The following is a 22,413-nucleotide window of genomic DNA, read 5'->3' as shown; positions in this document are numbered from 1 at the left end:
GTACAAACCAAGATAAACTGCAGTAGAACAAGTCTAAAAACCACCTAATTATTCAGCCAGGATTACAGAGATGCTGAGAACATTAATGGTGAAGTGTCTGAAAAATGGTTTAAGAGTTGCAGGGAGACTCTGGCAGATGGACTGAAAGAAAATGTGACCAATAATACTTAGCTAAGATGGAATTTATTTGAGCTGGTGTATATATCACAGCCATGGTTATGATATATGGGGTTAAACTGGTCTTTCCTCTAGTTTACTAGTGCCAAGCTACTTTGGTTATGAAGGTCTGCTAAAAACTGGCAGCACACTGTCAGTGGGCACACTCACTGCCATGCAGGCAATGCACTTACCATCTCAATGGAGAGTGGGTTCTGAAGCACTCTGGGTCTGTCATTTAATACAGCATGATAAAGATGTCTACTGATGTCAGTATACCACAGACTAAAGTCATCTGTTCGCCACAGTATGTGTACACTTATTTTTACATCCCAGCACTGAAAACTTTGAAAGCAAATGCCTGCAAAACTGCTAATCCTTTAAAATACCATGTGAATATACCAGCTTTGCACTCTGCAACTGCTCTTGGGGTACCTTTTGTGTAGATGAAAGGAGGGCACAGGAAGCCATCTCTCTCTCCATCTAGCCCTCAGACCATGGATCTGGTTTGCTGGTGGGATGCATAACCAGACACCCACCTGGAAAACGCACAAGAAGCGCTCTTCCAAATGCCTCGGCAGAAGATGCATGTAGCCACCTTTTCATAGGTGCCATAAGGAGCACCAGCTAGTACACCTCCTGTGCCAGACATACCCTGTGCCATTCAGCTGGCTGGCACTGCTCTGCCTTACTTCAGAAGTGATTTTTGCCCTCAAGAATAAGAAACTTAACATTAAAAAAAAGAAGCAAAATTAACCCTTCCCCTCCAAAAATAAATCTGCCCTCCCATTACATGTTATTTACACAAGATGCTTATTGTAGTTCTACAAATATATACAAGGTCAGGGTTATCTGCACCAGTTTCTAATTTGAAGTAGAGATATGAGCATTGAATATCAAAATTCAACATAGGCAGTGTTCTTGCACTTCCACCGTGAGTCAAAGCACCAAATCTACAGCTTCAGGAGAATTATAAAGGCAATGTAGGAAGCTAATAAACAACTACCGCAGAAACTCACTGTCTTAGCCAAAATTATATGGAACTGAAAAAAAGTACAAGAAAGACTGTAACTGCACACACTTACAGAAGGCCGGCTAAATGAAGAACTGCTGTCTTGTACGTAATTGCGGTAACCGTATTTGAAAAATAAAATATAAAGAAAATGTATCTGTATCTTGGTCAAAGTGAATGGGTTCCCATATCCACAGGGCTCTGGACATAAAGGTACAAATCTGTTTGACCACAAGCAAAACTGTCCAGCTCCCATCCCACCATGGTTCCCAGAAACAACTTTAAGGGATTTTGAGGATACATTTTGTAGCACTAAAACACACAGAAACTAAAACTAAAGATACAGTAATTAGCTATGAATGTGCTCCTGTGACAGAATGACTTCAAGTGCTTGTTTTAAAAATGTAGATGTATGAAAGAGGCTTTAGAAATGGACAGCTTAAGAATCCATGATAAGGTCACTAATCCTCATAAGAGGCAACTACTTGAAGCAAGATGTTTTCTGTTCTGTACACTTGAATGAAATGACACATAAAAGCAACTACAGTTTCCCACAAACAATATAAATTGGGACCATAGGGGAAAAAAAATTTCAGTCAAGAGGAATCAACTCATGTTCTGTTGTGAGAGCATTACAAGAGACTCTCTTAGTAAAAGATCAAAGGAAAGAAATGGGGTGAGTGGGGGAACTAAAGTGTACCACCTACAAACTCCAAGGTTTTATTGATGTGACATACGTGTCTGAAGAAAAATAAAGTTACAAAATGTACATGATCAAAAGCTTCCACAGATTTTCATAAACAAAAACATTCATAAATCAATGAACTGCACCAGTACCAATGCCCTACTAACTTTACAAATTTTTTTCAACTGTAGAAGTTGGGGAGGGAATAAGAGGGTCATGTATTAAACTGAGGGGAGGAGGCCGCCAAATTAGAAAAATAATCTCACTTTAGAAGTCAGATCCAATGTATTGCTTACTTTGTAAGCACATACATTTGGAAGGGACAACATATTTAAATGGTTGGCTAGCATTGCTTTGCAGTAAGCCAACCATTCAAAAGCAAGGAAAATAGATGCCATGTTCTCAATCAAAATAATAAAACTGCTGTTCTGTTACAGAATGAAAGGTATAATGATCAAATCTGAGCAGAGCCTTGTACAAGATGATTCAATCTGAAAACTGCAGGTGCAATATAAGACCAGTTCAAGGCATGATTCCAGGCTTAAACCTAACCTGAAAAAATAAGCTCCATTTCAAAACTTTCCTTGAGGTACGGACTCCTCTCTGTGCCGCTGTTCCCTGGGTATGCAATTTCCATGCGCTCTTGAGTAAGATATCTGTGGTTAATAGAATCATGACGACTAGTGGTGTTTATGGCAACAGCTAGATGAACAGATCTGCTGCTTTTTCAATGATATTCAGAGTTTTGTTAACTGAAATTCTGGACTCCTCTGCAGGCTCTTTCATTCGCCCACAGGTACAAAAACAGTAACACTAATTCCAATAATCCAGATCCTATTTCATATGCAGAAATCAACTCAAAAGCAAGTGATAAAAATGCACACATCATCCCATTCAATTATTCAGCAGTTTTGCAGACATACTGGAAAAACTAGCATTTGATATAAAAATTGTCTATTAAATAGTCTAACTTCATGTTTCCCCATAGATCATAATTCCACATGTGCTGCTGGATCTGTAGAAAAGGAGGGAAAAAGAATGAAAGTCACCTATTTCCAGTTGTCATAACAGGCAATCATTAGACTGATTGGAGTTTTTTAGAAATGGTGTGCACTTGTTCTGTCAATTCATAACTTGCACTTTGAAAAGTAAAACTTTTTCACAGTAATTCCTTTATAAACTAACAGTACATGAACTTTTGCCAAGCCTAGTGAAATGTGTGTCAATAAATCCTAGCCAAGGTTTTTTTTATATATCCAGTGCCCTTGTGAACGTATTTTAAGAGCAGTGATTCCCAAGTTTCGAAAACTGCTCATAGGCCTGTATTTCAGATTCAGGTCTTTTTAGTATTTTATAAATATTAGCTGTGTTAGTCATGTTTTATTACTATTCAAAATACATCTCACACGCCCCCCCACAACATCATTCAGCAGGGCTTCACAAGTAACGTACTTCATTTCTTCCCACCATTAAGGCCTTACTGAAAATGGTTTTGCTCTGCCTACGCAGCCTTTAAGCCATTGCCACCATTTAGTTTTCAATCGCAAGTGCAGCTGTACCTGTATTATTCAGAATCCATTAAGGGAGACTATAATCTGCACTCAGTTAAGAACTTCCCATACAGGAAGGATAGTACTGAACTTCTTAAAAATTCATGCTGTGTTCACTTCACAGAGCAGTAGGTCACCTTACTGAGCCTGGATGCTGTTAAGTATTTGCACCTAGAAAAATGTCAGGAAATAGGCCAAAACTTCTGTTCCCTACAGCTGGATTTCCACCACCCCCACAAAAAACAAGTAATTCAACTACCGTCATATTTTTTGTTTTACTTTCTGCTCATTACTTATTTATGTTATAATGGTTAAATGTGAGCTCTTTACCAGCAGCTGAGAAGAAAATACCCAGGATATCACGATTCACAAATTGTAGTCAGTGAGGGCAGAAAAGTAGTATGACTTTTTTCCCTTTTAAAAAGCCATTTTTATAAAGAAAGATAAAAGCTACCTTCTTTGCTTTGATGTTTTGTTTCGCCTGTTGTTTTAATTGTTCCAATTTCTTTCTCTTCCTGGAAACGACTGTAGAGCTGTTTAATTTCTAGATCATAGTCCTGCCACTCTGAGACGATACGCATCGCAGCCTGCAGCTTGGGCTCTTTGGTCATTGGGTTATTACACTGCAAAAGTAAAACAGGGTAAGCAGAAAGCAACAGATCTGTTCAGATGCATGCATGCACATGCATGCAAATGCCCATCTCCACACACACACTTTGTTCAAATGTTTTCAAGCCCCAAATATTTCCTGGCTTCAAAAGAATGCTGAATTTGGGGAATGCTTCCCAGTAAATGAACTCTACCACTGTCAAGGACTAATTCAGAGAAGTGTTGTCAGAGCAGGAGTACAGTTTAAAGTCCATTCCCAAACTTGTCCTAACTCTACTTTAGATAGCTCTGGAAAAAAATAAAGGAGGGAGGGAAGGACAGATTAGTGCTTGCATGATATGTAAGGAACAAATCTACTCCTTAGTAAGGAGACTGACAGCCTGTATAAGGCAGTGGTCCTCAACCACTGCTAGCCTGCAGGCAGTACCTTTCTTCACTCTCCCTGCCAACCTAAAGAAACAGACATCCATGCAATGTGAAATTTCCTGTAGCCCCAGACAATGTCAGAGGGTCTCGGGTAACAAGTTGCCCAGGGACCATGGGTTGGAGACCAATCTTCCAAGAGACTTGATTCACCCTCGTACCTGAGGGCCTCACCCCTCTACTGAAATAAGGAAGTGCCAGCATCTCAGTTTTACCATAAAATGTTAACATATTGAACAAGTGTCACAGTGGCCTTACCAGATCAATTGTTTTTGCTCTCTTTTTTGAAGCATCATCACACCATGTTTCACACCAAAGCCACTCTTGTGGGAGTGATTTAATTGGCACTTGATGGATCATGTTGTTGGGCAAATCCTGTTTGAAATAAAGATGTACTAGTGATAGGGAAAAATCAATTATCTAAAATTCTTAAAACTACACTATTGATAAGTCATGTAACCTGTACAGCAAAATTTACAGAAAGAACAAAATCAGGGTGCATCTAACACAGGGGCGGGCACAATATGGCTTGCGGGCAATTTACTTCAGCCTGCGGGCACCCACCAGTTAATTGTATCCCTTCCAGCCCATGCATCTCACTCCCATCTTGGTGGGTGGGAGGATCCAGCCCAGCTTCTGGGCAGGGTCATTGCTGCCACTGCTGCAGCTGCTGGGGGCCCTGCTTGGCTTCCCCCACATCCAGCGGCTCCTTCTTGTCTCCGTGCTACAGCGCTCACTCCGGGCAGCAGGTAGGGAAGTGGCGGGGCAGATGCGGGAAAGGAAGCTGCAGTGGGGTGGGAAATGTGAGGCTGGCACCTGCAGGAGTGCAGAGCCCACGCCCTGGGGGTGGCAGGAACATGGAGCTTGGGTGGGCAAGGTGTGGGTGTGAGAGAGGGTGGCATTGTGAGGACCCTCCCCACACACACACACGCACACATTCATCACCATGGCGCACAGCCCCTGCCACCAGTGGCAGCAGCACCAGCAGGCAGTGGGCCCTCGTGGCCTGTACAGGTGCTGCCACCCAGCAGTGCATGGCTCTGGCCAGAGATGCATATGGGAGCGAGAAGTGCAGCGAGGCTGGCCCACCTCTATTATGCAGGGCTCCCTGAGGCATACACGCAGCTCCTAGCACTTGTGCATCACTGGAAGAAGCCCTGCATGATGGAGCTGGCTGCCTTCCCCGCTTCCTGCCACCATGTGCAGCTTGTGGGACTCCCCATACTTCCCCACACACAATATACAAGACTAAGACTTTATTTTTTAGTTATTACGCAATGACCTCTATATACACTCTGCAAACATAAATCATGACAAAAATATTTGTTGTAATAAAATTAAAAGATATAAAATTAAAAGTTATAGTAGGCGTTTGACTTTTAGTGTATGATTTAGTTTGTTTTCTGTTCCAAGATAACAGCCCCCCCCCCCTTCCCCCAAAGAGTACTTCCAGCAGGCAAGGGGAAGGACTTCCGGTGGCAAAGGTCAGGGGCTAGGGGTAGGACTTCTGGTGCCAATATGGTGACCAGGGGGCAGGGCATCTGTCAAGGGACGGGGCTCACTAAAATTCATGAACCAGCCCTCCAGGGCCCACCCCTGGTTTAACATGAAGGAAAGGCAGATTTGGAATTAATCCTCAAACAAAAATCTGTAAAAATTTGATTCTCTTAGAGAAAGCCAAAATCCCAGAGAGCTACATTTCTAAATAATTAAAACCAATTTCGAATCAACTTTCAGTTAATTTATCGAGTCAGGATATTTAGATTTAATTCCATTTGATATAGCAACAGTGTGATTCCAGCTATCAAGACCTTTATAGCACCAGATTAGCTTGAATGGTTATGTTCTTAAGAGATCTTAACAAAAGGTTCCCTCTTGGTACTTGTATATTGGTTTAGAGGACAGACTGATAATCATATGGTAGTATGATAGCAGAGGTATTTTAGCTAACAGTCCAACTAATTAACCTATGAACAACATTATTTCAATACTGTATAAATTTTCCACTAACTTAATTAGGACATGGCATATACATAGAGACAAGTGCATTTCTCATTAGACCAAAATAATTTTTACGTATACTCACAGTAGACTAGACACCTCAAGACACTGGTAACGAGTTACTAAGGTTTCTATCTCCACAATCCTGACTCCAATCTAGTCAATGTTTGCAAGTCACCAAATGGATCTAAAAGCCATTCATTGTCTTATGATGTATTTAAGAAAAACAAAGTAGTTGGAGGATGCTTCTCAAGTGAAAGTTGTCCATTTCAAAGAAAACACCACAACACTTAGCACCTTTTTGCTGATCTGATTGGAAGGTCAAGGAGTGACTGTGTAAGCAAATTAATCCTCTATGCCTAGAGAGGAAACTTGCAGTAAGGAAGCTTCTGCAAGGCAACAGGCAGCAGCTTGAATTACTGCTGCCCCCATGTTGGGTGGGGATTTTGTGTGTTAAATGGAGGGCATAAGTAGGAAAACTAGAATACTGAACTTGCTCACACCATGGATTGTCTGCAGTGTAACTGCAATGTAAACAATTCACATGTGGCTTATACATAATGCCACCTTAAAGGCAGCTAAATTCCCCTTGAGCCTTGGTAGAAGTCTCCAAAAAGGTCAGAATGTTAATAATTTTAACATTTAGAATGAAAGGAATTCTGTGATTGTTCAAAATCTTATGTGTATTGCATACTGCAGCCTAATGGTAATGCTCACTGCCACTGAAAGGTGTCACTCTGCCCTATAAATCCAATTAGAGGCATGGCAATGGGACAGACAAGGCATCAGGACAACATTGTTTCAGAACTGTGTGTCCCAACCATGTTAAGCAGGGAAGAAATTAAAGGGGGGTGAGGAAGGGGGATTTCAATTTTGATTAAAGAAGTAGATTAAATCTTAATCTGATTTTTAGCCAGGAGAAAGGACACATCCATGACATACAACCTGAACAGGCATCAGGTATAAGAAGGATCCGCTATATCTGAAAGCTGTTCATCTGCAGTGACTGAAAAACAACACACATACCTGATCAAGGTTGGAAAGGCTGTTAGGATCCTGACTAAGACCTTGATACTGTCCTCTAAGCCGGTCTCCAGCAGCAATCTTCCTGAACTTCTTCAGATCCACAACATAGAGTGCACTGAACACAAACAATATAGCCATTAATCACTTGAAGCCACTCTGATGTACTGATGTACAAAATCCACATTTACTGTAGTCTAAGTTGGACCTTATAGAAAAATTAGGTCACAGTGTATAAATCCAAAGATTCTCTAACAAACAGTCTTGTAACGCTACTGTGTAACACTTCTTCCATTTCTTTAAAAAACTAACCCATACATCTTCTGATGAGATTTCTGGTAGCTAATAACTACTTATCTGTGACAGCCACAGCATGTAAAACAACCCCTAATGTCACTTGTCAAGCAGGCACCCTCTGACTTTCCGAGGGTAAGCTGATAGAACCTGGGAAAGATGAGGACTGTGAGCAAACCCTGTTATGCAAACACAAAGCAGATACCAATCTCACTAAGTGTACATACATGAACTTCAACCATTTATGGGAAACATGAAATTATAATCTGCAGGACTGTTAGCAAAGCATGTGGTTTTGTTTCTTGGTGGTGTTTTTGTGACAACCCCTTCAATTTATCTGGTAAAACTGAATTCTTCAGTACCTGATGTGGTATTTTCTTCCAGCCAAGTGACTTGCCCAGTATCCTGACTTCCAGAACCTGTAGCCATCCATCTCTTTACGGCTGTCACAGAAGGGAGTATATCCATAAGGTGCTCCATCCAAATTGAAATCTCTTAACTCTTTGAGGTCTGTGCGCACAATCTGAAGAAAAGTTATTTCTGCTTAATATGTACACAGGCACATTCTGGAGACCTGGTGTACAGGTTAGTTTTGTTCAATGGTTACTGTGAAGGTCCAGGTCACAACCAAAGTTCAGTTAGACAAAGGTCATTTACAATTATAGTGATGTGGTAAAATAAAGTCCCTGCCCCAGGAAAATTAGAATAATATGTTATAGTGATTCTTCAGATAACACAGTGTCAAAAATACACTCTTTTGGACTGGAGCTAGTAAAGTAGAATCTTGCCCACAAATAACTTAACAGAAGCTTGTTAGGCAGCTGGAGAGCTGTAACCGTTGCTTATCAAGCAGTGGAAAATCATCTTCATAGTTATACTGTGCTATATTCATCTCTTATCTCCATCTGTTGCCTCTTATACTTAAATAGGAAGCTGTTTAGGGATAAGGACCATCTCTGTTGCACTGGTACAGTGTCCGGACAATAGGGCTATGGCAATAACAATCATATGTATCAGCAAACTTTGGAGGAAACAAACTACACTGAAAAGAAAAGACTGAATCTTCTAGTGCAGGAGTCAGCAACCTACGGCCTGCAGAGCTATTGGATCCACCCACGGACATGGGGCTTCTCTTGTGCCATAGCAGGGAGAAGCAGCACTAGCAGGGGCTTCTCACACAGGGTAGGGGGAAATGCAATGGTAATAGGTAGGTCCTAGCACCTGCGCATCTTTGACCTGAGCTGTTCAGTCATTCCAGCCCACAGCCTGAAAAAGTTGCTGACCACTAATCTAGTAAATATAAAAAAGGTCAATACTACACCCAACCCTAAGTGGTCCCTCAGGCTAGTGCAGTTAAGGCATGCCAGTTTCTATAGCTGGCAGCACTCAAGGGAGTGATGTGACTAGCATTACATCCACCATCACCATCTCCCCAGTCTGAATCACCAAGTAGCATCTACAGATACATCAACAGGGAGTAGCTTTCATTAGGTCCAGAACAAAGCTCAAACCCGTAGATCCAAAGCAAGCCACCATACCCACTCTGACACCGTGCCGCTTAGGCAGTGGATACAGAGCAGTAAAACAGCCAGTAAGGGCAGCAAAACTGGAAATGGATCTGGGGTAATACTCAAGAATGGGTGTAGCTCATTGCACACCAGCTGCAGCAGAGGCACTGCAATGCTCCCCCTCCACCCACTTGGGAGTCTTTGCCATGGCAGGCGCAGCCCAGGAGCCACAGAAGCCAGGCAGCTCAGTAGTGTATAGAGGGGGAGGGGTTGAGTGGAATGGCTCCCCCACCTCCCCACCCCGAATTTTTACCACAGGAGGTGCAGCATCTTGCTCAGTGGGGGCAAGAGGGCAGCAAACAAGGCACCAGGGAAAGCCCCCAGGGAGCCCATGCAGTAAGGTCACTGCAGATAGTGTAAAATATGCAGTGCCCACTGTAGTATAGTACAGAACCTTAATCTTGGCCTTTCCCAGATTTCAGGTGAAGGGCTCTGCAATTTTCATATAATTACACATAAGAAAGCCATTTATTGTACAGGCAGTTCTCAGACTTACGACACAATTGGTTCCTGAAAACCGGGTCTTAAGTCGAAACATTGTAACTCGGAACCAATTTTCTCATAAGAAACAATGTTAGAAATGGGGGATTGGTTCCTGAACCAAGGCCCAATACCCTATTTTCACCAAAAATACCCCAGAATTTTGTACTCGATCAATTATAGATGTGTAATATAGTCACATCAATGTACTTATATTCTAAATAGCAAGCATATTGATTTGGAAGGACTTCTTTGACTTTGCTTGAAAGGCTCTTGGCTGGACTTTTTGAAGGGTTTGTGGCTGGAGTCTTCTCAGGAGTCTTGACTGCAGGTTTTTCTGGAGTCTTGTCTGCTTTCTTAAAGAAAGTGTCCAAGCAAGTTTGGACAGATGTTCTCCAGGGAGATGAGCAATGCAGCGAACTTGTTCGCTGGCGTGGCGTCGCATCGAATCAAGCATTGTAAAGTCAAAACTGATGTCATAAAGTTGAAACAGGGTGTCAATTTATAAGCGTTGTAAGTCGAGGACTGCCTGTACTTAAACTGACCTGGTAATTCCTGCCAGTGCTGCTTAGCTTTTTGACAGCTTACCTGATCTGCATCCACAAACAAAAATTTATCTACAGCCAGTGGGAACAGGACATCCAGAAAAAGGATCTTATAGCCCCAGATAATGCGCTGCTTCTCTGTTTGCTGATGAAGCCATCGTGGCCATTTATACTGGACAAGTTCATACTGGAAACTGTAGTTCTCTGCCATGTATGGGATGAACTCCTGCGGGGGGGGAAATTATATGTCTTTACTGCATTTCTGGTTTTAACTACAGCAAAACAACATGGAAGTAACAAAAAAACTTGGACAAAAGGAAATATTCAAGAGACTTCAGAACTGTGTAAAACACAAATTACCAATTATTCTTTTATTTGTAATATTGGTTTTTATGTTATATGATTCTACCACTACCTCATACTGGCTGCAAAATGTAATCTCAATTTGTGGCCATCACAGATCATACATGGAACTGTCAAACTGTACTTTTAAGTCATCTAAACATCTTGGTTTAGCTTCATCTCAAAAGTTTAGCAATGATCTATTTTATAATAAATCTAATGTTGAAGAGACTGATTTACAAACACAGACCACTTGAGTTAAAGATGTGTAATTACAGATGGAAAAGGCATTATTTCAGACTGTACAGAGAAGGTATAACGGGGAACATCAGAATAAAACTATGCAAGAGAAAAAGACAAGAGAAGTCAGAAAAAATTCCCAACAGTAATCTACATTTGGCTGTAACAGTGTCCTCAAGTGAACTGACAGAAGACTTAACAATTGAGACCTTTAAACCAGCTAGAAAAAATACTAGTAAGTATACCTAAGAGAACAATCCTGAACCACAAAGCTGGGACTTGATAACCTGAATTGTTTTACTCCCTCTATAAATCTTCTGCAAATTGCAATAAAGTACTCCAGGGGCTGCCTTGTTTTAAAAAACCTACGCAATGGAAGCAAGTCATGTTTATCTTGTTACTAAAGACCTCTAATAAAAGACAGGGCCCACTGACTCTGGTATAGTAGTGTGCCCAAGGTGTGACACTAGCACCCTTATTTGAAAGGAAAGAGTAACAAGACATCTTAGTGACATTAAAAGTAATCTTAATTCCACAAAAACGTTGCTGCCTAGAACAAGATTACTTGTCCATCACATGCATGGTAGGGCAGTGCAAAGCTTCAGTCACTGATGCGATTTGGAGGAGATTCAGCCCAATTTGGCAGCTGAATCTCTTAATCTGAACTGAATCAGGAGACCCATTAATCTCCGCAAAATGAATCAGAAGCCTCCAGTTTGATTCAGAGAGATTCGACAATTCGGCCATAGACACAGATTTATATGTTTTTTCTACATACCTCAAGATACCAGGTGCGGCTCGTGAATGCTGAGATGCTGGGGCAGATGGAGCGTCCCACGGGAACACGGGGGGGAGGGGAGCTGCTGCCTGGTACTGGACCAAAAGTACTTCTGGTCCACTTCCAGGTCTGCCGTGGAGCACGTGGGGGGACTCCCCCCCAGCTTGCCACCCCGCTCCTGGGTCTGGGGTGGCACCTGGGGTCCCTCCCACAGCCGATCGCTGAGCCAAGGGGGCGTGGGTCCCCCATGCGCTCAGCGGTGGACCCAGAAGTGGACTGGAAGTATTTCCGGTCCTCTTCTGGGTCCGCTGCCAAGCATGTGGGAGAGCCCCCCCTGCACTCCTGTGCGACACTCCATCCACCCCACCACCTCACCATTCATGAGCCGCACCTGGTATCTCAAGGTGCATAGAAAAAACATATAAAGCTGTGTCTACGACCGAATCGGTGATTCTCTGAATCAGAATTGAATCTTCAGATTCAGCCGAATCGAATCGGGACAGTGATCCAAATCAGCGCATCGAATCGCTGTCCCCCAAATTGGGCTGAATCCGAATCGAATACTGCCCACTTCGCACACCCCATGGCACTGAACCTGAGCTGATGGAGAAGTAACTTGTTGCTAGCCTGAGGTAACCGTACATTACTTCCCCTTAAAGAGGGAACACAATGTGACCCTGTTTTCTAATTAGCTTATGCGGCATCACAGCTACATTCTTCCTCTTACTCAAATAAGATTACAGAATAACAATATACCGCTAAAATGAATCTTACTTTGTATTAGTATAGGATATTTTCATTAAGGATGAGGATCATCAAACTCAGATTAGATCTCTGATTCTAACCATAGCTACTACCAGCAAAAATCAGACAAAAGGGTTAAACAGCCTAATAAACTTGTATGCATTGACATGCCTATGGCAAATGTTTCTTCCTAACACCAGAAACTTAGGCTGCTTACAGATGTTAAAAAAGAAAGCAACCCGTGCTTTCCCGGAAGCAGCAGTATGTTAGTTTGACCCGGCTCTACAGCATCTGTATAGATCAGGCGCTTCAGTGGGGTTTTTTGGCACTTTTATCTGCTGGTTTGTATTAACAGAAGCATCTCTTATAAATCAATGGAAGTGATTCTTCTGCTCTATTCAGCATTGATAAGGCCTCACTTTGAATACTGTGTCCAGTTTTTGGGGCCCCACACTTCAAGAAAGATGTGGATGGATTGGAAAGAGTCCAGTGGAACATAACAAAAATACTTAAGAGGCCTTGTAAGCATACTTTATGAAGAAATGCTGAAAGAACTGGGGTTATTTAACCTGGAGAAGACTCAAGGGGGATTTGACAGCAGTCTTCAAATAGCTGAAAGGAAGGTGATGAAGACAGCTTTTTCTCTGTGGCTGTATGAGACAAGGACTAAGAGTGATAGCCTCAAAATGCAGCAGAGGAAATTTAGATAGAGATTAGGAAGAACTTTCTGAATGTGAGGCTTGTCAAGCACTGGAACAGGATACCCAGAGAAGCTGTGAACTCTCCACACCTGGAATCTCAAGAGCAGGTTAGACAGAAACTTGGCTGGGATGTTCCTGCCTTGAGCTGGGGGCTGGACTACATGACCTCATGTAGTTTCTTCCATACCTATTTTCCTACAATGTTATAAAGCATGGAAGTTGATGATATTTCACACACATTTATACTACCTTACACATAAAAATAAATGTATGATACTTTTTGTTTCTTGCTAAAAAATCTTTGCCTCTACTCAGATCCTGCTATCATGCATTAGCTACATATTGTGTAAAATAATATCCATTTCAGTTAATTTTCAATTAATGAATTTGCTGCCTTTTGATTTTGTTGAATGCCCCTTTTTCTTGTATTGATAGATCTACATGGCAAATTGACCTCCTCTGCACCATTTGTATCATATGGATTCAATTACATTATTGTTCTCTCTAAAAGCTGATTATTCTCATTTCTAAAATATAGCAACCTTACTATCTTAAGGGGTCCTCATATGGAACTCCTGTACTTTTTACCATTGGCATTGCCTTTCTCTAGCTTTTTTATGCCAGCCTTTCTTTATTCCCTTTCACATGTTACCAACTACAACTTCAGACAAGCTTAAAAAATATTCTGTATAATAGCTATATTGTTCATGAACTTCAGCAGTGCATGTCACAGAAAAAGGAGCGCAACACTTGCTATCTTCACATAAATGCCACTAGTTCCATTATTTTATTATTCCAGCTCTGCACTATCCCCTGAAATACTAGCTATGAATATGAATCCATTGTCAAATAAACCTTCGCTTACAAAAACTTTATGATCAGAAGAATAAGACTAATGACTCTTGATGCTTTGTCAAAAGGGAGGTTTATCAAGAGGTTACGATACACATATTTGCAAAATATGGAATTCATCTAACTGCCCAAAGAAAAGCTACTCAGCAAAATGAAGCAGAAAGACAATAAACAAGTAACTCTTAAAAACTGTTTGCTTTGCCTTGTGTCCTTGGTAAACTTTGTGAAGTTTGTATTTAGTAACAAACCTTGAATGTAGGTGACAAGTAGTTCTTCAAGAACCAGAATTTTACTGGAGTCTTAGTATGTTTCAAGACGGATAACATCATTATGCTGCCAAAGAAAAGAAAAAGCGTCAGTACTTAGCAATCACTGTATATTAATACAAGATCAGTATTAGCATTAGAACAGTATTAAAGCCAACAAAAGCCTATGCAGAAAGCTTGTTATGGCAGCATAATGGCTAGATACAAATTACTATTGTCTAACATTATTATGCCAAATGCATAATATATATTATACCAAATTACTCATCTTTATGCACCTAAAAGAAAACATAAAGCTTTATGCTGATTTTTAATACACTGAAAAAGTACATTTTAAAAAAATATACTTTAACCAAAGAAAGAATGTGTATGAATATACAAACTGGACTGTATCTCAACAAACAAGAAGTGGGTAGTGATTAAAAGCAATACTATCTATGAAAAATAGGCCTATACCTGCATCAGCTATTAAGAGCAATCAATGGCACAAATAAAAAAACTACAGACTGAATCTCTTGCTTTGAAAAAAATCAACCTTGTAGCTTTGTGCGAAGCCTACATAATTGTTTTGAAGCAATAAGAATCCTAAGATAATGACAATCATATCCTATTAACATCTATTAAACAACACTTGTCTTAACTCATTATTTTAAGCTGGATGAACAAAAAAATGCACAGTATATTCACTCAAAGCAAATGAAAACTGTAATGGGGGTTTTATTATTGGTTTTTACTTTCCTTACTACCATCCTTATTAATTAGTAAGGAACCTGTACTGAGTGGAACAAGCCAGTATTCTCAACTACTCTGCATAAAACTAATCATGTAAGGCTACAAAAAAGGAAATTTGCTGGAGTCCCAGATGTCCCAACTATTTTTTTTCCCAGTATATAACAGTACATTTAAGAGACTACATGTTCTAGACTAACCGGAGGAATCTTTCATACAGGTGTCCTGAAGCCACAGAAAATATATTAATCACATCATCTTTCTCCTGTCTCACATCTTCATTCTTTTGCCCACCTGTGAATCCCCTAAAAATCAGGAAAAAATAAAAACCCAATTAGTAGAATACTGAGGCAGATCTACAAAGTGGTATAGGAAAACTGTTTCTGAACCAAATCTCTCACTCTCTAGTCTGGTAGCAACTGAGGCACAATATGCAGAAAACCTGGGAGGGGAGAAGTGTTTGGTATCACCCTCCCTCCCCCAGTCCCTGATTTGAGAGTAGTCCTGTTCAAGTCATCTTCAGTCAAACAAGACTAACCCTTAAGATGTGCAACAATCAGAGCTCCAAGACTGGCATAAAGAAGAAGAGAATACAGTTGCACGAAGATGGCCCTTTAGTTCCATGTGGGGAAGAAGTGTATTCCAAGGAATTACTGACTAGTTTTAAAGAAACATTCATACCTAGCACATTTATAACAGGATGGCTACAGAGTATTACTGCTTTAGCTTCACTATTAAACCGTTGGACCATCTTCTAGTTTTAGATGGTCTTCTTAGTTTTTTTAAGACCTGCAAGATAGGACTGAATGGCAAACTTGTTTTACCATTTAAGAGATTCCCAAAATCCAGACTCATTCTCGCTGGTTCCATCACTTAGTAAATCTTCATTCATCATGTCTAGTTTTTTCTGAACCTGAAACATAAAATGCTGTTTTAGACAATGTAGTAATACTTGGGAAACAACTGTAAGGTGCTTATACAGGCACGACAATACAGTTTCCACATATCAATTTGAATAAATGTCCATTTATGCGCACACACAAGAGAAGCCATACTGAAATAGTTTTCAAAAGTAAAAGTGCAACTAACATTTCAAAATAATGTCAAAACTAGTTCCATCTTCAACAAGGAAACTAGGGAAAACATTAAGCAAGAAGAACAGAGCAAAATGGACCACATCCGAAAACAGGTGCCAATCAGTGGGAAATTTTGGAATTCCTGGAATGCAAAACAAGGCCAAGGAGGAAGACAGGACAGGACAGGATGCGTGACAACCACCACAACCAATGAATTCAGTTCGTTTGTAGCTACCCTGTCATCTGCTATCTGGCTGTAAAGAGTGAGAGGCCATCAAGTATTATGTGAAGGTCTTTCTTTCTTACCAGTGATTATATTACATTACTGAGAGCAGACCGATAAGAATATGTGTATAATAATATGCATGCTACCCAATGTACAGAACTTGCATATGTGTTTGTTAATTATTATTAGGTCCATGGAGGAGAACTATATTAAAGATACTGATTTTTTTAAGATTTTGCACATTCAATCATGCTTATAAAATGTGAGCAAAATTGTGTTTCTAATCTGCATACAAATTACTGCAGCTGCAAGTCAAATCCCCTATTCTGCATATACAGTCACTGGAGGCATAATGAAAATGCCTAAAGTTAAAGTGCTACTCTAATATTCTGAAAGCCTCAGATAGTTGGGTTTTACACTTCATGCTTATGTTGCTAAAAATACTCTTATAAATGGCATTCATGTCCATCCTTCTCTTTCTAATTTTAAAACTCACTTGATTTTTCTTCCTTTAAAAAACAACACAAAACTGTTTTACAAATCATTAAACCATTTATTACAGTGCACAGCCTAAGGGACCGCATCAGTGTCTCCTACAAAGGAGGTTAATACTTGTACATATACCAGAACAGGTCATGTGATACAACAGACAGGCTATGGGACAAGGATAAAATCCAGGTGAACTGGGTTTTAGACTACACTGTCACTGGCCTGCCCTACAAATAAAACAAATCACTTCAACCCTCTCTTCCTGTTTTCCAGTGTGTGAAATAAGGGTAATATTTATAAATTGTCAAGGTGACTGATAAAAAGCACTGAAATTGATAGGAATCTGTGGGCTTTGGATTGGGTCCTGTAAGGCCCAAGTACACTACTATCACAAACTGCTTAGTGACAGAACAGTGCCATCCAGAATTGCATCAGTGATTTTCTGATCTTTCTGCTCTATTTTGTGCATGGTGATGCTAACACAGAGGTATAGAAGGAATGATCAGTCCTAAAATAACCTTTTGTTCACGCTGTTGATGCCCAAATGCCTTAAATTGTCCTGCCATGTGAGAAGCTCCTGTACTGTTGTTTTCACACTTACCTTCACTTTAATAATTTTGCTCTTGAAGTTGTTGAGAACAACAATTACTTCGTTAGCATCAGGTGGAGAATCCGTACCATCATGGCTGAAAATAAAAACAAGACACTTAGCTGTGCAATGAAAGCACAAGTGACATTTTATTTTGTGCTTCTTTTTCACATACTCTACAACCTACAGAAACCTCAAATACCAGGAAACAAGTCTTCAAAAATGGAATATAATCTATCAAACATGTACATGTAGAAGATCACATAATGGAATGTATTAGATTTCTTCTCAGAGAATGAATAATGTGTTAATGAAGCATGTAATTAGCTACTACTTGGTAAAGGACTATTAACTGTCTATTTTGTTTGTTCACTTCAAAAAGTTCATAAGAAAACACAAAAACAAAAAGTAGCTGTCATATTGCCTCACCTATAAATTCTATAGATGTCCTCAGACCTCCCTTTCCTGAGCTTCAGGACCCAGGCCCCAGGATTGGCTTTGAGCTGAAAGTAACCCTGTGAAAGGAAAGTAAAACTTCAGTGAACACTTTGTTTTGCTGCTGCTTCCTAGCTCACTCTAACTTAATCATTCTTCTGTATTGTCACTCATATTAGATTCAATTACAGTTGCTCATAAGTCAGCTGGTTAAAACATCTTTAACCTTCAAAGCCCAGATGAGAACAGGAAGAACTGCTGATGGAATTTCTTATTTAAAAACAAACAATATCAATGGGTCTGGGAGAATTTCTTAAATTAATAAAACTTCTCAATTAGACATTTTGCGGACAGAATCCAAAAGCAGGCTTCTAGCCTGCGTTTCTGCAAAAGTAACCAGAATGTCTAACTTGGGGGCTTACCTCCACTGGATAAATGGTTTCAAACCACTACCTGCTAAATATCACAATGGTCACAATTTTTTATTTTGATGTCATTGCTATGCTGAGCAAATCGCCAACAAATGAGCACTGGAACAGACTTACAGGGAAAGCAAGAAGAATTAATATCCTATAAATGGTGTAACACACCAGTTGGCAATGTTTTTGGGCAGAGTGCCAAAAACACCCACAATCTTGACTTGCAAGCTGTTGGTGTGCTAGGGGTGGATAGTGGGGGAGCTATGAGGGGCCTGATCCTTGTTGTGGCAGTGCAGCCCTGGCCCCCGTCCCAAGGCTCAAGTGCCAAGCAAAATGCCTTTGCATGCTATGCTGTGGCATGCATACCAGGGGTTGCCTACCCCTGGTGTAACATATCTACCAGGTACAACTTTAAAAAAATATATAGTACACACACACATACATACATACATATATATACATACATACACACACCTATAAACACAGGCTTCTGTATTTTTGGAGCACACTTATTCACAACTTCAGAAACATTCTAGTTTTTGCACAACTGAATGTGTGTGTGTTCAACTGTTAAAAAATTACTAGCATCTATTAAAGTACAAGGGTTGAGAGTGTGTACCAAAAAATGCATACGCACGTGTTTGTGCTCAAATAAGTTAATTAAAAAAGTTGTAGCCATTAAGTACACCCCAATCTCATGGGCACAAAACTCAGTACTAAGCTAAGAACAAAATTATGGACAACTGATAGTGAAGAAAGTAGGAGTTGTCCGAAAAAGAAAAAGGTGTTGTTCATAGTATTTGGATTAGAGGAGATACTAGACCAGAAAGAATACCCAACTAGAATGCTGAAGAGGCTCTTCCATAGAAAGGGCAACACGCACACACACACAAAAAATCGAATGGAATTTGTTTTTAAAATCAGTATTTAAAAATGCTGGCTGTACAGTGCGTACTAAGCAAACAAGCATCCAGAGAGAGCCTATGAATCTACTTTTGCAAAGTCATGGAGGTTTGTTAACCATGAGTGTTATGGGTGGCACCAATACTTCTCAGCAGAAGGTTCAAGTTGTTCTTTTAACTACATGCAGGGCAAAATATTTAAAAAGTGTCAAATCAACAAAATCAATTTCACATCAACTCATACTCCACAAATAGCCAATATAAAAACAGCAACACCAGGAAGCAAACAGTAAGCACTCTGAACAAGTTGTAATGAAGAAGACGCACTAGGGAGAAACTCAAACGGTAAACAGGATTACATGGATTTATGCTGATGTTGGAATGGAGAGGGATCCAGTCTACACAAACTGGGCAACTGACTGACTTTCCAAAAAACCCACTTTGCTTACAATGATGCTCTTAAGCTGCTGCCCTACTTCCAAGAGTCTTCTGGATAATTTGGGATGTGGAGGGACTGAGTGCATCTTACTAATGACCACAGCCAACCCTATCTACAAACAAGGCTTCTCCATTCACATGGTTAGGAATAAGGTACCTCCAACAAATCCAGCCAGTGTCAGACTCCAGGCATTCTCCCCTACCTAGAACCAAACCATCAAAGTCCCTGGGATGTAAGCAACATTCACATCTATTATTAACAAACTAAGAGAGATATCTTGGTGTCTTGGGGCTAACAAGTAACTGTGCTAACTGGATCTATATCAAGGGACAGAAGGGAGATCCTGGAGAAACATAACCATTTGTTGTCTGTATGAAAAAAGGACACGTACTAAGTTGGCCATGACAATTGTATCAACAACAACAGGTTTGGTTGAAGTTCCCAACGTGAACTGGAGTCCTCGAGGTGGCTGTCCAGTAGTGATATCATAACAGTGTCCTTCCAGAAGCAAATACTCCAATTCATATTCTGCAGCTACTATATTATCCACCTGCAAAAAAGAAAAAAAAAAACATTGCTGCATTTAGGAATGACTCAAACAGATGTTTGCACTTGTGCTCCCTAGTGCTCAATTGCTCTCTGGAATATTTGTGGCATTTCCTCACAATTCCAGTTTTGTTTCTAAAATTAGAGCATTTTTATTTTCTATTTTGGTGGGCTATTGATATTAAATTAGCCCCTAGAAAACCCCAAGAGAGACAACAGCCCCATTGAGAAAGGCACCTTATGGACCCACAACAAGAGTCCTTGACCCAAATAGCTTACAGCCTGAACAGACAAAGGGTGGGGAAAAGGAAGAATTATAATTAGGGGTGTGCAAAATGGGCTGTATTCAATTCGGACTTGGCCCGAATCGGGGACAGTGATTAGATTTGTTGATTCAGATCACTGTCCCCGATTCGATTTTGCTGAATCCAAATCTGAAGATTCAGTGCTGATTCAGAGAATCAGCAATTTGGCCATAGACACAGCTTTAAATATTTTTTCTACATATCTCTAGGTACCAGCGCAGCTCATTAACGCTGCTGTGCTGGGGCAGATGGAGTGTCCCACAGGAACACAGGGGGTCCCCCACGTGCTCGGCAGTGAACCCATAAGTGGACTGAAAGTACTTCCAGTCCACTTCCAGGTCTGCCACTGAGTGTGCAGGCCCCACCCCCCTTACCCCCGATCGGCCACGGGGGGACCCCTCATGCCCCCCCAGACACAGGAGGCACCAGTCGCTGAGCTGGGGAGGTGCGGGGGGGGCCCCAGAAATGCTTCTGGTCCACTTCCAGGTCTGCTGCCGAGCGTGCTAGGGAGCCCCCCGCGCTCCTGTGGAATGATCCATCTGCCTCAGCACTGCAGTGTTCACGAGCCGCGCTGGTACCTTAAGGTATGTAGAAAAAACACTTAAAGCTATCTCTATGTCCGAATCACTGAACCTTTCTGAATCAATTTGGATTCGGAGATTCAGCCATCAAATCAGGCCGAATCTCCGCCAAATCGAATCAGGGACCAAAGCTTTGCACAGCCCTAATTATAATCTCCCTTTTCACAAATGGGGAATTTAGGTAAAATGACCTTCCTGATGCCAAAATCTGTGACAAAGTTTAAACCTGAATCTAGATCTATCAAGTTGCGGTCTAGTCCCAGACTATTCTTCTTCCCCACGAATATAAAGCTGTATTAATTTTTGTTGTTATTGCCTTACATACTGCCCACAGTGTGCTAGGTGGCTGTCTAAAATTAAAGACTGATATGACTGGCTGCAAATAATTCAGAATAGAAGTGCCGAGCAAAACTACCCCCCCAGATTCCCAATGTCTTAAACCCCTGCTACTCTGAGGGTCTGGACCTGCTCTTGAGGAGCTACCATTATGTTATTGTGAGACTGCCTGCTCATATTGGTAGCATCAGTGAACTGCGTTTCAGAGATGGCTCTACTCTATGTATCAGGCACTGAAATTTGCATGCACACACATACACATAATGCTAGTATTATTTCGTAACCCAGGACTACAAAAGTCTCAGATTTGGATTCTTTTCCTCAGAATCTGTCTAAGTATCTAGGCAACACCAAACCCCGCCCCCCCTCCCCCCCTCAGAAAATACATCTGGCAAAACTAAATTCAGAGGCCTAAAATGGTAGCGGTATCTCTTCAGTTCCTCATTTATAATTTAACTGTGGGCAATAAAGGAATGGTAATACAGATGCACTCTCAGACTGTATGAACTGCTTCATAATTAGTGTGGGATAAGCAATGCTAGTCTCTGCTACTGGTGTATCTATTGATCTGTACTCCATCGGCATTGGCCTTTTCCAGATACATTAGAGGAAGAGAAAAATAAAGGGGGAGGGCTGCTACCAGACTACATATTTGCAGTCAGACTAATCCAGGCCAAACGGGAATTACCAACTGTTGGCCAGTGATGCCCTCTTTGAAGTGAGTTTGGTGGTCTTGCTTTGGTTTGCAGTAGACAGATGTCCACATGACAAGAGCCACCTCCACAGTCGGCACTATGTTTGTCAATCTCAGCACAAAAGCCAAGGACTGAAGGATTCTGGAGACTGAACTACCCTCTCACCTCTAGAGGTGGTTCCTCCAGGTCAGGGTTGAGGCACATTGATGGGGAAGCTTGTACTGCCACTGCCCATGCCATACCTGTTCTGTGGATAAATAGAGGACTTCAGCCTCCAGGGCGCTCAATCTGGCATCTTTCACATACGCTAGATACACACAAAATTATTTTTTTTAAATAATAAACACAATCTAAAATGGTTCTAAAACCTGCAGTTG

The 22,413-nt window shown here is 40.9% G+C and overlaps 1 protein-coding gene and 1 long non-coding RNA gene across 4 annotated transcripts in view; one reads left to right on the top strand and one right to left on the bottom strand.

Moving 5' to 3' along the window:
• The window catches only part of LOC112551031, a 58,952-nt gene that overhangs the window by 11,380 nt on the left and 25,159 nt on the right, over nt 1-22,413 (top strand). The window lies entirely within an intron of this gene.
• The window catches only part of UGGT1 (UDP-glucose glycoprotein glucosyltransferase 1), a 77,887-nt gene continuing 57,339 nt past the window's right edge, over nt 1,866-22,413 (bottom strand). For all 3 annotated transcript variants that reach the window (XM_025209609.1, XM_025209625.1, XM_006016004.3), the window contains 12 exons: nt 19,965-20,123; nt 17,808-17,893; nt 17,391-17,475; nt 15,823-15,911; nt 15,199-15,303; nt 14,252-14,336; nt 10,390-10,572; nt 8,116-8,276; nt 7,463-7,577; nt 4,694-4,810; nt 3,858-4,026; nt 1,866-2,868 (listed from right to left, as the gene is read on the bottom strand). In XM_025209609.1, coding sequence (XP_025065394.1) covers nt 2,843-2,868; nt 3,858-4,026; nt 4,694-4,810; nt 7,463-7,577; nt 8,116-8,276; nt 10,390-10,572; nt 14,252-14,336; nt 15,199-15,303; nt 15,823-15,911; nt 17,391-17,475; nt 17,808-17,893; nt 19,965-20,123 — 1,380 coding nt within the window. In that variant the 3' untranslated portion in view covers nt 1,866-2,842. The remainder of the gene's footprint in view (nt 2,869-3,857; nt 4,027-4,693; nt 4,811-7,462; nt 7,578-8,115; nt 8,277-10,389; nt 10,573-14,251; nt 14,337-15,198; nt 15,304-15,822; nt 15,912-17,390; nt 17,476-17,807; nt 17,894-19,964; nt 20,124-22,413) is intronic.

This window comes from Alligator sinensis, unplaced genomic scaffold (genome assembly GCF_000455745.1).
Source record: "Alligator sinensis unplaced genomic scaffold, ASM45574v1 scaffold237_1, whole genome shotgun sequence".
In the NCBI taxonomy this organism is placed as follows: domain Eukaryota; kingdom Metazoa; phylum Chordata; order Crocodylia; family Alligatoridae; genus Alligator; species Alligator sinensis.
Note: the sequence above shows the minus strand (reverse complement) of the source record. Positions and strands in the feature narration are given on the sequence as shown.